This window comes from Nuphar pumila, chromosome 3 (genome assembly GCF_984573655.1).
Source record: "Nuphar pumila chromosome 3, dmNupPumi1.hap1.1, whole genome shotgun sequence".
Classification (NCBI taxonomy): Eukaryota; Viridiplantae; Streptophyta; class Magnoliopsida; order Nymphaeales; family Nymphaeaceae; genus Nuphar; species Nuphar pumila.
Genome location: NC_143251.1, coordinates 133,241,415 through 133,257,720, shown reverse-complemented (window position 1 = coordinate 133,257,720; position 16,306 = coordinate 133,241,415). Strand labels below are relative to the sequence as shown.

At 36.3% G+C, this 16,306-nt stretch overlaps 1 protein-coding gene across 3 annotated transcripts in view; it reads right to left on the bottom strand.

The window, feature by feature from the left end:
* Positions 1-16,038, bottom strand: part of UGP3 (UDP-glucose pyrophosphorylase 3) — a 41,216-nt gene extending 25,178 nt beyond the window's left edge. For 2 of the 3 annotated variants that reach the window (XM_090001987.1, XM_090001989.1), the window contains exons 1-10: positions 15,186-16,038; positions 12,043-12,217; positions 11,762-11,911; positions 11,250-11,411; positions 10,968-11,140; positions 10,776-10,842; positions 9,957-10,123; positions 5,941-6,099; positions 2,363-2,454; positions 2,132-2,226 (exon numbers count right to left, since the gene is read on the bottom strand). In XM_090001987.1, coding sequence (XP_089858113.1) covers positions 2,132-2,226; positions 2,363-2,454; positions 5,941-6,099; positions 9,957-10,123; positions 10,776-10,842; positions 10,968-11,140; positions 11,250-11,411; positions 11,762-11,911; positions 12,043-12,217; positions 15,186-15,880 — 1,935 coding nt within the window. In that variant the 5' untranslated portion in view covers positions 15,881-16,038. The remainder of the gene's footprint in view (positions 1-2,131; positions 2,227-2,362; positions 2,455-5,940; positions 6,100-9,956; positions 10,124-10,775; positions 10,843-10,967; positions 11,141-11,249; positions 11,412-11,761; positions 11,912-12,042; positions 12,218-15,185) is intronic. The other variant, XM_090001988.1, reaches the window with a different exon arrangement.
* Positions 16,039-16,306: the final 268 nt, after the last annotated feature.

Below are 16,306 nucleotides of genomic sequence, written 5' to 3'. Positions count from 1 at the left end.
ACAAGCTCTAAAGGCTTGGCATGATAGATTTAGCAATGTAATGACAAGTTTAAACTTTTATTCATGTTATACTGACACTGCTTTGTTTGGTGAAAGTGTAGGGTCCTTAGTAGTTATTCTACTGCTTTATGTTGATGATATGATCATCACTGGAAGTGATGAGCAAGGAATTAATGATATTAAGAAAATTTTAAAATAAAATTTTGACATGTCTGATCTTGGTTTCTTAAGATATTTTTTAGGTATTAAAGTAGCATACTCTCCACGAGGGTATATTCTCTCTCAGATGAAACTTGCTGCTGACATTTGTTCAAAGTCTGGCATTTCAGATTACAAGAAAATAGAAACCCCTGAAGTTATCAATGCAAAGTTGAGGTTGGAAGATGGAATCCTTCTCGAAGATCCCACTCCCTACCGTCAACTCGTTGGATATCTGACATACTTATCTATCACTCGGTCAGACATAGCTCATGCAGTTCACTCAGTCAGTTAGTTTCAACATGCACCTACAACCGTGCACATGAGTGCAGTCTTAAGAATCATCAGATACATTAAAAATACTATAACTAAGGAAGTTTTTCTTTCCTCTTCTTCATCACTTGATTTAATTGCTTATACTGATGCTGATTGAGGAGAAAATCCCAATGATAGAGTCTCAACTACTGGTTTCTGTGTATTCTTAGGTGACTCGATGATTTCTTGGAGATGCAAGAAGCAACACAAAGTATCATTGTCCTCAACGAAAACGAAATATCGTGCAATGACTACTACAACCATGGAACTTGTGTGGCTTAGAAGTCTCTTCAGTGATATGGGCATAATCATCTCTACACCTTCGAAGATGTGCTATGACAATAAAAGTGCCATTTATATCGCAAGCAACCACACTTTCCATGAGCATACTAAACATATTGAGATGGACTGCCACTACGTTCATGATGAATATCTAAGAGGGACTATAGTTTTGCCGTATGTTACATCTGAGTACCAGTTAGCGGACTTCTTCACCAAGGCTCTTGCTGCTCCTCATTTTATGTTCCTTCTCAACAAGCTTTCGGTTATGTCCCCGTAAAGCTTGAGGGAGGGTGTTAAAATATATGTACTCATATATATATATATATATATATATATATATATATATATATATATATATATATATATATATATATATATATATATATATATATATATATATATATATATATATATATATAACCCGACTAAGGGTATTTCTATAATTCTGCCCAATATGGGCATTTTAGTCTTTTCCATGCTTTTCTTCTTTTTCTTTTTCCCTTTATTATTTGTATTTTTCTTTTTTCTTTTTTATTGTACATGCATTAAATGCATGTTGCATTGGGGGTCCCAACCGAGAGTCGTTGGACCCCCAACGGTCACCCCCCCCCCCCGGATGTTCCCACTCTCTCTCTCACTCTCTTGTTTATAAATAAAGGAGTAGATCCCTTTGCATTGTAAGGCTTCTTGAAGCCCATTTCTTGCTTCTATAACATTTTTATTTGCAGCCATTGTTGGCTTTTGTGTATGTCCATTGTGGACTTGATCTTTGCATTCTATGTGTGAATGTCCATTATAGGACATTGTGTTTATTTTTGCGTATTTCATTACATATATATAATACCTGATAGGGGTATTTTTGTCTTTTTACATAGTTGTTTCTAGAAACAATTATTTTAAGTAGGTTAGATTCTTTTTTATTTTTCTATTTTTTCTTTTCTTTATTTTTTGTTTTTTAATATACAAAGGGGGTCCCACATATAGTCGTTGGGACACCCACTGTTGGGCTCCCAAAGACAATATGTGGGAGCCCCCAATGGTTCCCTTTTTGTTCTCTTCTTTTGTGTATAAATAGGGGGTTCTCCCCTTGTATTCTTAAACTTCTAGAGATCATCTCTAATAAAGCTATTTCCTTTTTATTTGTATTGCCTTTTAAGGCTCATTGTATTGTCCCATAGCTCTCTCTCTTGTGCCTTTGTATTTGTCCATTGTGAATACATTAGCATTCTTATATTACATTTCCGCATACTTCATTACACTATCACCATTTCTTCTTTTCTTTATGGTCATAAATTCATTTATCACGTCAAATGTAGTTAAATAGGAAATATAAAACCTGATGAAAAGATTTGTCAGAAAGTTTCCTTTTCCTCTTAGCAGAGGATGTCACCCTTTTCCTCTCATTGTGTACAATAAAAGTATCCAGGGATTCTGCAAGCACAGAAGGGACAAAATAAATGGTCGCTCAACACAATAAAGAGCAGAAGAAATACAAAGAACAATAGTAGACAGAATATCAACCAAAACTCCTAGAAATGGATGAAACTGAAGAAAAAATGAAGCTTACCTTCCATACCGTGGTAATATTGTAATGGAAATTTATTTAAACAATAATCAGCTATATTTTGCATTGTACACTCCAACCTCCCACCTTGAACACTGCAATATAGGATATTTTTACAGTAAATTCCATATAAAGAGCATAAAGTAAATTTACCTAGCACACTTTTTTACAGCAAAACACAGAAGCACATTGGAGGCACTAATTTAGGATGATTGAGATGATAGAACCAACTTTTGCTTATTGTAGAATAATTTTTCCAATACAATATATGCATATGCACTACGCTTGAATAAGCTTTCTTGAGCAATATCAATCCTTCAAATACAACAGATTGTGTGACGTCATTGTGTTATAAAAGGAAGTGTGCTATAAGAAACAATTTACCTCTACTATAATAGGGATATTAACATCTAAAGTTCTTATCTTTACCTAAATATATATTGCTCTAAAATCACCTTTCCTGGACACAATAGAACGGGGGCATCGTACTAGTGGTCAAGGAATTACATGCAAATCAATTAGTTATAATATGAAACTAATTTACATTTCTTGACCTGAATTGAGGTAACAGAGCCTCTGTTTATTGTTTGAGTAACAGAAGGTTCAGACAAAAGTGAGATCACTACCATTCCAAATGATGTGCTATTCCAACACCTGTGATGTAAGTGGAATACTGGATACATATGCTAAGAAAAGCTGCCATTCTCAAAACACCAACAAAGTTTCACCTAAAAATATTACATGCAACTTTCATGATTATGATCTACAGTCTATATTTTTTTACAATTTTAAGGTATATTCTTGCACCTTTTAATAACCATTTATTCTTGTGTCCTATAAGAAATTTTAGATATATTGATCATCTTACATCTCATATCTAAACATATGACTGTTTTCCGGCTACATATGATCTACCCTTTTACCCTTCAAAATTTTGATAAGTATTAGTTATACCTCAGTAGCATAAGAAGGTGAAACCTTATCGTTTTAACCCTTTTTTATATTTTATATGACATACCTAAAAATATTTTTAAGATATTTAAAAAGATAGTGTGCAATCAAATTTAGGTATAATTGGTTATTCTTTTGAAATACAAGCATAAAAAGCTTACAAGGCACAAAAAGTGGTTATGAGGTTAAACCTGCATTGTATGACAAATTTATCAATGCAATCTATGATTGAGTATGGAAGCTTGCTTATAAATATTTCACAAAAAGATTGGCCAGCAACTTTCCCAAGAGTTAACTATGATTATACCATTAGTCCCCATGAAGCAAAGGAGACTTTATATTTCCATTTCAAGAAATTATAATAAAGGAAGGATTATTGTAACCTGAAGATTTCTCTCTATGACATTAATGTTTTGGTTTACAAAACCTTTTATATGAATCATATGACATATCCCTTAGCTTACTTCCGGTCTACATAGTCAAAAGCACCGACTAGCCTGTCTAGTCAGCCTAGGCATAAGTAAAACGCCTAGGCTTTGCAATTCCTAGGTGGGTACCTTAAAAGGTACAAATTTTGCCAACTAGGTGGTGGCTAGGGTGCCTAGTCAGCAACTAAATTAACCTCGCCTAGGCGAGAGGGCAGTTTAGGCATTTTTTATTGTTATTGCATATATTTTTTTTGTATATATAATTATATACATATGTGCGTATTTTTGTGATTTGTTTTGTGAAACGATGAAAACATGCTTAGTTAATTATGTTATATATATGTATTTGTATTGCTTTGTTTTTGAGCTTTTTTTTTCTGTGAAACTTTGAAACCATGTATAGTTAATTTTAATTGATTATGTTTTTTATATATGTGTGTTACTTTGTTTCTGTTGAATTTTTCTGTTAAAGACTGAAAGTGATACATATGTGCGATTTTTATTTGTATATGTGTGAGTTTCTGTGAATTTTTCTATAAAAGCCTGAAAGCATGTTTAGTATTACTGATTATGTAACATGTTATTTATATATTTGTGTTACTGTGCTTCTGCGATTTTTTCTATGAAAGGCTGAGAGAATGATTTTTCTATATATATGAACTTTGATTATGCTATGAATATAACATATATGTTTGTATGTGTGTTAAAATCAATTTTTCTGTGAAAAGCTGAAAGCATATTTTGTTGATTATATTGAATCTATTATCTATGTCACATGGGTGCGGGTGCGGGCGCGGGTGCGGGGATTCGGCACTTCCAAAAAACCCGGGTGCGGGGGTGCGGCAGGGGCAAAAATGTAATATATATATAAAGGGGGTTGGGGAATAGGCGGGTTTTTTTTTTCAAATTTTGCAGCTGTCAGCAGCTGTGCTGACTAGCATAAAGTTTTTTTAAAAAAATTTCGAAGCCCATTTGGGCAATTTTTTTTTTTTTTAAATGGACATTAATGATCCTGGGTGCGGTCAACGCACCCAGGATCGAGTTGACCGCACCCGGTGCGGCACCCACACCCGCACCCGCGTTGAGTCGCGTCGACGCGGGTGCGGCACCCTCCTAGCCGAATCCCTGTGACATAGTATTGAATATGTTGTGAATAATTGAATATATATATAGTAAGGGAACAGTCCAGCAATAGGACAGTCCAACAAGATTCAGACTGTCTGATCTGCTGGAGACTCTCTCTCTCTCTCTCTGACTAACCAACCCTTCCGCCCATCAAACCCCACTTCAACTGCTCAACATGCCCGAACCCTCCATTCCTCTCCATGAGTCCCACCATGCCGGTAAGTTGTCAGCGGTGGTCCATCAATGACAAGCTAGCAGCTTCCAGCTGGCCGGCCGGCCAACCACCTGCAGTCGCCTGCTAGCTGCCAGTCTCCCCCCTTTTTTAGCTTCTGCCATCTCCTTCAGGCTGCCAAAGTCAGATGGTGGTTGGTTGCCTGACAGCTGGTCAGTGATGGCTGACAGCTGACCACCAATGGATGACCATAGGCGATTGGAGAGAGAGAGGTGGCTGTCTGGCAGCCGCTTGGTGGTCCCCAACAACCGTCTGGTGGCCACCTGGATGGAAAATCGTCATGGGGTGGGTGGCATAGTGGGGAGAGGGGAAGGCTGAGGATGAGGGATGTTGTCAGGGATGGTGGGCCAGTAGAGTTGAATGGGTCAAGAGGAGAGGGAGAACGGGAAAGAGATTGTGCAGGAAAAGAGGTGTGTGTGTGTGTGTGTGTGTGTGTGTGTGTGTGTGTGTGTGTGTGAGTGCGTACAGTTATATATATGTATACTCTGGTGATGTATATTTTGTGAAAGTATGTATAATTTTGTATTTGTGAGATGAAAACATCTTATTACTAAAAGAAACAAACATTTTTGTGTGTATTTTGTATGCTTTTTAACCTTTTAATTGGGGTACTGACTGGTCCTACCTAGTTCTTGACTAGTCTTTTTAGGGGACTACCGTCTAGCACTTTTAACTACATAGCTTAATCCTGAGGGTGCAAAGAAACAAAAGTGGGTATAAAAGAAAATCACAAGCTAAAATAGCAAAACCTATGGGAACTGCATTATTTATGCAATACAAAAGAAACAAAGAGTGCGCACAACAATCACAAGTAAAAACGCAAAATATGAGGGAAAATGGATTACCTATGCAGGATTCCAAGGTGATCTCTGAAGGAGATTGTCTTCTTTAGATTCAAAAGTAAACCAGGCAAACATGCTGATGTTTCACTTGATACAATTCTCTCAATTGAAACTAAATCAATATAAAGAATATTTGTATTGGCAGGGAAGTTAGCCTGCAATCTTGAATCCAACAGACAAGTTACAAATAAAGAAATTTATAAGCAGTTTTTACAAGTCTAGTAGAGCTTTGAAGAGAGAAACATGAGGACATGCAATAGCAACATGAAAGGGTCCACCATCAACAAATCATGGCCCAATAATAAATACCAAGAAACTACCTATAGGCATACAAAAGAAAGTGCAAATTTCTACCCTGTCTTGAATTAAACAAGTTTGGCAATTCTTCTATCAATCTTGACAAGGTTACCACAAACTTGAATCACACCAATGGATGCTGGAACCAAGGTTGCCAAACTAAGAAGCAAAAGCGGGAAACAATACAGGAAACGGAAGCGAGATATTTTAAAATTTATAGGAAGCGGGAAGCGAAGTATCAATGTGAAAGCGAAATAGGAATAAAAAATGAAGCAATATGGTAACTAAATAGGAACCGAACAAGAAGCTAGTAAAAATAAAATAAATTTGATTATTCTTATATTTCATGATTTTTCAATAAAAGAATGAATTTTTTATTAAAATCTAACAATGATGGTTACTAATTTAGATAAAGTACATGGGAAGTGAGTGGAAGCATGAGAGAAAATACATGAAAAGAAACGTGAAAAAAAACATGTAGGAAACATAGACCATGCGTGTGAGAAGCATAGAAGAAGCGTCGGGGAATCAAAATTCCCATGAAGTTTCGAAAACGATGAGTATCGCGCTTCCAAAGCGAGTTTCTGGGAAGCACGCTTCCCACCTACCTAAGAAGCTTCCGGTAACTCTGGCTGGAACACATGCAAAGAGAGTGGTGCTTTTGGGAATTATTGATAACAAAAAAGAAAATTTTGTAAAAGTGCCACAACACTTTTTAAAAGATAGCAGCAAACTTTTGGAGCTTGATTAGAATGTAAGGAAGGTAGTAATGAAATCATTTTTCTTTTTATATATGTTATTCTTTTGTTGCATCAAGGTTAGTTATATGCGTAATTGCTGAATAACAAATGGCACTCGGTTGATGTTCTCTTTCTTTCTCCTTTGTTCAACATTTCATAGTAAATTCTTACTCATGCATTTGCACCACTATCACCGCTATCGGCGATATTTTGAAAATATCGTGAGAAATACCAATATTTTAAGGTAGTCAATATTAAAGGTAATATCTCGTGATATTTTCAAAATATCGCTAGAAGACAAAATATCCTGATATTTTTTTGGAAAAAACTCCTTTTTTATTTTAAGCTTGTATTTATATTTTTTTGTTTCTTTTATATTTTAAAACCTTTAAAACATGTTTCTTTATATTTTTGGAAAAAAATGCAAAACTTATTATTTTCTTAGTTTTTTTGTTATTTATATTTTTAATTTTTTTTTAAACTCCTGAGATATTCTTGAGATTTATCAACTTTTGAAAAACTCTTCGAGAAATACCCTCGCCGAGAAATTACCTTTAACAATACAGGTGACTATGATATGCACATGGATAAAGGTAACAATATAGGTGACTGCCCTCTCTTTCTCCCTCTCTCATTCTCAATTCCCAGACTTCGTGCGACCTCCAGTGACCTCCATGGGTGTCTTCAGGTACTCTCTCTCTCTCTCTCTCTCTCTCTCTCTCTCTCTCTCTCTCTCTCTCACTTTGTCTTCATCTATTAGGTGGCTATCTCCATGTATTCTTCATTGGCTACTCATTTCTTTCAATTTTCATAATACATTTATGCTTGAAAATTCAACCATCTTTTGAAAAGGAATTGCTAAATATCATTATGCATTTATGGTATAAAAAACAAATATTTAACTTGTATAGTTATTTGGTTGTATTTTGTATTGTCATATAACCATTATTGTGTTCTCTTTTTGAAAGAAAAAATATGACATTTGTTCATTTATCTCTTGTACCCTGCTATGAGTTTCTTAGGAAAATGAACAATGCCATCTTGATGTATTATTTATTAAATGCTTGCAACATGATGCATTTATTAAATGCTTGCAACGGGAATATGAATTATGATTTTTTCTTAATGTATCATTTATTAAATGCTAGCAACAGGATGCATTTTTTAAATGGTTGCAACAAGAATATGAATTATGAATTTTTTATGTATTATTTATTAAATGCTTGTAATATGATACATTTGTTAAGTGGTTGCAAAAGGAATATGAATTATGAATTTTTCTTGATGTATTATTTATTAAATGCTTGCAAAAGGATGCATTTGTTAAATGGTTGCACTTGCATATATGATTCTGTTTTGAGATTAATATATCAGCTTTAATGTTATCTACTCATGTTTTATTTTGTCAATGATAATACAAATCTTATATTTTGGTAAATTAGAAAAAATAATAATTATATTTTCAGTTCTCTTTCGATTCCTATTTGCTTCCCTTTTGCTTCCCACTCGAATCCTAGGTCGCTTTCGAGACGATTCTCGGTTTGCTTCTAAGTCGTTTTGTGCTTCCCGCTTCCTAACATTTTAGAAGTGCCTCGCTTCCCGCTTCCACTTCCTCGACTGAAAACTCTGCTAGAAACCCTAATGTCAGGGGTTAAAATCCCTCCTCGCCCATGACCGACCTCAAAGGGGAAGGCCCTATAATGAAGTCTTCAAGAGAGCAAGATCACAATGCCGCTAAGGCCAATAACACTAACACAAGACACTAAGGCAATAGCACAAACACAAACCACTAAGGGCACTCACTCACAATAAAAATAATTAATTTTATTCAGATAATGCACAAAATATGCATAAGATATATGTGTCATTGCCCCATTTATACACAAAAGAGTAGTACCAGCTAGCTGTTAGGATGATCTAACAGCTAGCTGCCCTAAAGACTAAAACGGCTTTATGGGCAATACAAATTACAAAAAACAATTAAAAAACAAAAGTAATACATGAGAATCCTAAATACATTCTAAATATATATATACATATATACATATATCTTAACAGGACCCTTCCTTTTCTTTCACTGTTGCAAAGGGTTTGTCATTCATAACATTATATATTACTGATATCAGGGTCAGTGTCAAGGATATTGCAGTAACTATTCAAAACCACATGATTTAAGCAAGTATTGCAATATATCATAGCTAAGACATCAACCCTAAACATGACTGAGCACTATGTAAGAACTTTCCCTAATTCTAAGCTTGTGTTGTCTCCTTATCAACATGGCATGAAAGAAAGTTGACTGACCTTGCATAGTTACCTCCACGGGATCTAGACCTTTGTTGTTTTCACTTCCATATTGCATCTCTCACGTTCTTTCTCTTGTTAAAGTTTCACGGTAGGTCTTCAACCTTTCTTTTGAGGATCACAAATTTCTTCCTTATCAAGGACTTATTACACAAGAAAATTATCTCATTCTTTATCTTCTGAACCTGCTGCTTGGACCTCAAGCCTCACATTTTCTATTAAGATTTCTTTGGTAGTAATCGAACTTGGTTGACACAGCTCGTTGGGGTTGACTATTTAAATGGAATCATGAACAGAAACAGGAATTGCAAGAAAAGCTTCCATGTTAGACATACAATCTTAAATTTCAGCATTTTGGTCCTTTATAACTAAACAAGAGAGGGAAACATTATTTAAAATGATAGAAAAGTTCATAACATATACACTAGGTTAGATGCATTTTTATTCATGATTCCTAGCCTGTTAAGTACTGCACAGTTGTACGTAAACCAATGTAAGCAAGAACCATGCATGAGCAGGTATTATTCTAGTAAGGACATGCAACTCTGCGAGGGATAGGATAGATTCATGAAACATGCAACATAGTTAATGAATACATTGATTTTTTATTAATCAAATAGGCCAAGTGAAATATGATGATAATCCGCATCCAGAATACTAGAAGCAACAAGAATTTACCCACTAGGTGATAATGGTGAATCTGTAATTCCTAGCTTGTCAAACTCTGTGTATTCAATGCATGTTACACAGTACGACCACGAACCATCATCTTCTTTTTGTTCCACAAGAACATTAATCCCTTCTGTGGCAGATGAACTACGCTTACAAGATGCAAAACCTAGTTTCTGCACCATATTAGATATCATTTAATTAGAAAATAAAAGTAGGAATAACAATGGAATTGTATCACAAACTATGACATTTGATAGCCCCAAAAAATCATGAAAAGTGAAGCAATCAATGAAATAAAACAGAACTTTTTTTATGCCTTTTCATCTTTTGAAAAATTGATAAAGCAAATATCATATCGAGGATAATCAATTAAAAATATTGATGCAGTATAAACTATAAAGAAAATAAAATATTTGGAAAAACAAGTTCAGTAAAAAAGATGGCAAAACTCTACTCTGTCTCATAAGAGTTTGTATGATAAGACTACTGCTGTTAAATTATCAGTTTACACTTTGAACTGAAATTATTTTAGCTGTGGCACATGACAAACCAAATGTTCCTATAGAACGCCCCTTCATGTAGTGCTGTGAATGATGCATTTGTAAGAGTGGTAATTAGAAACCTGAGAGGGCCACAATGGTTTAGAAAACTGTTTACTGTGGAAGAATGCTAACCATTAATGGACATGGAAACATGATTCTATCCTTTTAGAGAAATATTGGTATAGAAAAAGTATTTCTAAATCCCAATTCCTTATAATGGATGTCAGAAAAATGGATATGCATCCCTTCAAGCTGAATTCTTAAGACTCAGCTTTATGCATACCTTCTTATAGTGGTGACCTATCCCTGCCAGTGCTAGAAGAGTCACATCTGTTGAAGCCACAACATTACTGCAAGATCACTATTAAAGATCACCATGATTTGCTTATATATAATGGCACACATTTCCTATATAAAGACAACTCAAAATTTCCAAGAGTAGTTTAGATGCAGCTTGTGGAATGTGAAATAAAACCTGACTTGCCGGGTGGTTGCACCCTTTCTACCACAAGCATAAAACCAGTCAAATACACCTTTTTGCCATGCTAGCTTCCATATAACACCATGACCACCAGGTTTAAGCACAGGTGAGAACGGACCATGGATCAACCATTGACCATCTTCTGCATCAACAACTGGTACTTGCGGCTGAGAAAAGGCCAAAACAGCAAACCACATAAGTTGTGTTTCATGAGTGCAATCTAAAGTTGGTAATTCATAGAGCAATCCACACTACAGACTGGCTTTAAATCTTTACCTGCTCAAAAAGAAAAAAGTTTCTTTTTCCTCGCCCAAACCATCCCTTTTTCTCACAAAGTGCCATGATACGTTCATGGTTGTTCTTTGCTGAACTTGTCATGATTGCTACAGGAGTGATGCACTGCCTTCCAAAGATCTTAAAATAGAGGAACTCTCTGGCCTAACATTGCAGAAGAAAAGAAAACATGATAAAAAAAACTGGTGCCTGGCCTAATCTTGACAAGACACTGATTGCATCAAATCTAATTCTACTAGCAGAACAGGGAGGATATGGAACTGAAACAGTACAGTTAGTTTTTTAAAGGAAAAGAACAAAATGGGGCTCCCAAAAATTGGTTTCAATCGAGAAAACAACAAACATAATCAGGCAAACAATCAAACATGAGAGACTTAAGAGACAGCCAGATAATAAAAAGAAATAGCAGACTCAAAAATTCTTGATTTTGTGCAATTGCCAATTTAACAAACTTCTAAGCTTGGGTGTAGATTAACTTTTGAAAACCAGTATACCTGGAGATCCCTTATAAGGCCTTCCAAGAGTGTCCGTCCACAATATGGAAGCATTGCAGCAGGAAGACCTTCACCTGTTTCAGGATCGGTTAAACCAAGTCGGTCTCCTGAGCCTCCTAGGGGATATATTTCTCCTAGGTCTGGTAAAGCCTGGAAAACATGTAACCATGCTTAATTAGCATTGTCGAGCTCTTTGAAAACTCTGTTTTTTTTCTTTTCCTGGAATGGCTGTCATGCAGTATCACAAAAAAATGTATATGAATTTTGTGTATTTTGCTAACCTCAATCCCCCATAGTGCTGCTTGTGAGGCATATTCTGGATTTTCAAAGAGGTCCACCCCAACAGGAACATAATATTTTTGGTTAGTAGCATTCAAATCCTTTTTGCAAGCAAAGGTTGAAACCTCTGTTGATGAATTTGAAGCCAGTAGAAGCTGCAACACCACAATTTGGTACCTGTCAAAAAATGTACAAAAAGATGTAAAAAATTTCAATGATTACACTATAAAACTTTACAAATAAAAGGAATACTTATAAGCAGGGTGGGTTAACATATCCAAAATTTCCAAATTTTATTTTCTTTCTGTATGCTTTGAATTCACTAAACAGGAGGATCTTCAGTTCATATCATGCCTTAACATGCGAATAAAAGAAACTCTATACATCAAAGATATTCATGGCTAGAGTCAACTATATTTTATCAGTTTCTTAATCTATAAGGTACTTTTTCTATCAAGCATATACAACGCCATTAAGATAAGCTCGAAGCTCAAAATCAATAAACTATATAGTCATCTTGCATTAATTTTCAAAACATTACAATTGCCACATCAATGTTTCTCCAACCTCTAGAAGGTGAACACCAACAAGTTCCTTGACTCGAAAGAGATACAATTTTGGCAAGTGTACACCATCTCCTCTGTATCAGCCAGTTTGAAATCGAAGCAGCAAGATTACCTGGTAGTGCATGATTTTAATAGCATTTTTTATCCAATTAGAAGCATATATGCATCTGTCAAAATCTTAACTCCTAAAGCATGTCAAACAAATATAACATATGGGGTAGAGGTATAGATGCATCATCTATTTGAGAAGCATAAGTAGGCAGAGTGAACCCGAAAACCAGAAATATGGCATTTGTTCTCCAAGGCACATGACCAGCTACATCACTATCTCAGAAAAAAACCTCCCCCATTTTCCCATCAATAATGATGTTCAAAACAAACCTCCATTTGGTGCAGGCTTCCATTGATGTTCATGTTTACAAAGTAAAAACTGTCATTTCTTTGTTCAATTATCAGTTGCATTCAATACCTATTTGAGACCACATTCAAGCTCTAATGCCTAAAGAAGCAAACATCTAATCTAGTTTTTCTAGAATATGCTGGACCTCCCACCTCATCTGAAACCAGAATTTTACCTAAATGGTTCAAGGCATGGCTCATCGATCATGGGCTAGAAAGTTGCAACACTCTGCTCAGATCTGTTAATTCTCTAGTCTTGTTTTTTATCATGGGTAAGAAAAGTAATGTGAAAGAGGAAAAATCTAACCATTATACCCAATGATGGTGTTTCCTCACCTAACACATCTTTACTACCTCATAAGAGATAATATTCAGCATTCCTACCACTTGCTTGTTTTCATTATTGCTAATCGGTTTTAATTTCCTCCACCTTATGTGAAGGATCTTCAGCAAAACCAAAATACTTCAATGGATTTATCAAGTATAAAAATCTATGCCTCTACTCTGGTTCTGTGAGAAAATGATCAAAGAGACACTTTGATACATGAGCAACATCCAGAGATGGAGTTCCAGGAAAAAGGATCTTTTTTTCATAGTAGTTAAATGATATTTATTGTCCCCTTCAATGAATGAGCAATAAATTACTTGAAATCTATGTCACAGGGATTCGGCTAGCAGTGTGCCGCACCCGCATCGACGCGATGCAACGCAACGCAGGTGCAAGTGCGGCACCGGGTGCGATCAACCCGACCCTGGGTGCTCTCAACGCACCCAGGGTCATTTTGGTCCAATTTTTCGGACTTAAAAAAAAATTGCCAAAGATTTTTTTTTTAATATATGTCACAGGGATTCTCCAACTAGGTGCTGCACCCGCACCCGATGCGGTCAACCTGACCCTGGGTGCAGTCAACGCACCCAGGGTCATTTATGTCCAACTTTTGGACTTTATATATATATATATATATATATATATATATATATATATATATATATATATATATATATATTTTGCTGCACCCCCTCACCCGGGTTTTTTGGAAGTGCCGCATCCCCGCACCCGCACCCATGTGACATAGCTTGAAATCTATTCAAGATGGCTATAATGCACATTAACTAAAAAACAATAAAATTAAGAGAAACTGAGTAAAAGGCATATTGCTAATGGGAAAATTTCCTTGCTTCTTTTTACACTTAACAAAAAGTGTTTTTACAAATTTTCCACATAGATTTTGGTTCACGCCCCTATACTACTGACAAGTGATTCCATGATCAACTTTGCTGTGTGGTTGTTGTTGTTGTTGCTATCCCATATTCTATCTCAGGATGTTGCATTTTCCTAGTAAGAAATATGATATGTTGGATAACCTAAGTCAAAGAAATGCATCCACATCAAGTAAGGATAGATCCCTAGGCACTGTAACAGCTAAGAAAGAACTCTTGGATGAGACATGTAGCCACATATCTTCACCAAGATATTGCTAAACCTTTGTTATTCTCTGAGATTGACAAAAACATTAACATTGAAACTCCAAACAAAGTACAGAGGCAATGCCGCGTATAATGAAGGTCATGTATAATTCTCGTGAGGGAATATTTACAATTCCCATGAATCAATTGTGGCAAACAGCAGATGGAGTGCATGATGGCATCCACAACAACAGGGTGTTGGTCATGAAGTATCATGATAGTTAATGATAGAACAGTGATATGCCAAAAAGAAAAAAAAACTGATAGCAACATGGAGACTGCTGCAGTAGTACATCATATCTAGTGAGTAGGAAAGTCACACTGAGAAGAGCTAAGCTATCGACTTTTAGCTTCTTAAACATACACTATCTCCCAATGATCAGCCTCTTTGTTATCGATTAATTAATCACGCTCATAGTAAGCCCGTTCCCAAACTAAGTAGTTAAATTCATACTACGTCATAACTAAATGAATGTGCTAACTTAAAAATCTCTTCAAGTTCTATCAGTCAAGTGACCTCCAGTAGAACAAACAGGTGCGGACTTCCACAATTCAGTTATGAAAATAACCACCAAGCTGAAGTTGGTACCAATGTCTTTACCAAGTCCATCGATAAAGGAATAAAAAACAAGCAATTTTTAAACCATGAATTAGCAAGCAAGGCCATCAATTTCCAGTAAGAACTTGTTAACAAACAAGGGAATAAAAATTACCCAATGATTCCTCCTATACAATCATAGAAGCTCTCAACTTCTTCAAGTGTTCTAAGGAGCTTCTTCACTGAAGCAACCATGGAGTCCCCATGATCCCTACTGTGATGTGCATCGTTCACCGCCCCTTTCTCAATCATCTCCAACAATGCGTAAAATGCAGCTTTAAGCGAACTCATTTCCGATCGCGAGCTACCACCATAACTCGAATTCAACTGCTCAATATGATCCCGATACAAAACGTGTTCTTGGCGAGCAGCGACGACACATTTGAGGAGAAAAACCTCTGAGGGTTTCAAATTGAAGAAGCTGAGAGCTTCGCCAGCCCTACTGTTAAAGAAATCCTGAACTAAGGAATCACCATCGAGCACTTTGAGCTTATCCCACAAACTCCCGGCCCGCGAGAGCTTCGATCGCAAAGCCTCCAACCGAGCAATCTCGTTTTCGAGATCAAATGTTGATGGGTGTGCTACTGAAACAATGGAAGAACTGGAAGCAACAAAATTGAGAGATATTCGTGTCGAAAAGGGAAGAAGTTGTTTGGAAATGGGGAATTGCAGTGTTTTGGAGCGGTGGGAGGAAAATGGTGACCTCTTGAAGTGAAAAGAAAGCGACTCACTTGCACTTCCTCCACTTCTTGCATATATGCTTCTTCGAGAGAGGGTGGCAGTGCTGGTGGTGGTTATGGCGGAAGCCATGCAAAGAGTTTGGAGTCAAAACTTCCCTATATCCGAATGAATGCAGGTGAAGAAGTGTAGAAGAAGAGAGAGAGAGAGAGAGAGTTGAAAGAATATGCTGAGTCTTATTCCATTCTCTTCCAAATCCCAACTGGGGAGGAGACGCTCGCAATCTATCCATCTAATCTCTCCTCTATGTATTTTCTGTCCTATTGTGGTTCTCTCTCAAGTTTGTGCTTCAATGGTTGGTTGAAAGCCAACACCCCCAAGATGTCAAGCCGCACCGGAAGCCGTACATCTCTGAGATGGACGCTGTTCCAGGGATATGAATGAAGATAACAAATTTTCCTCGTGATCCTGTCACTTTCCAAAAGAAGAAGGCAACCCGTTTTGGATGAGAACATGATGTGAGTGATGTGGGCCGTTGGATCTCAGTGTAGTGAGCAG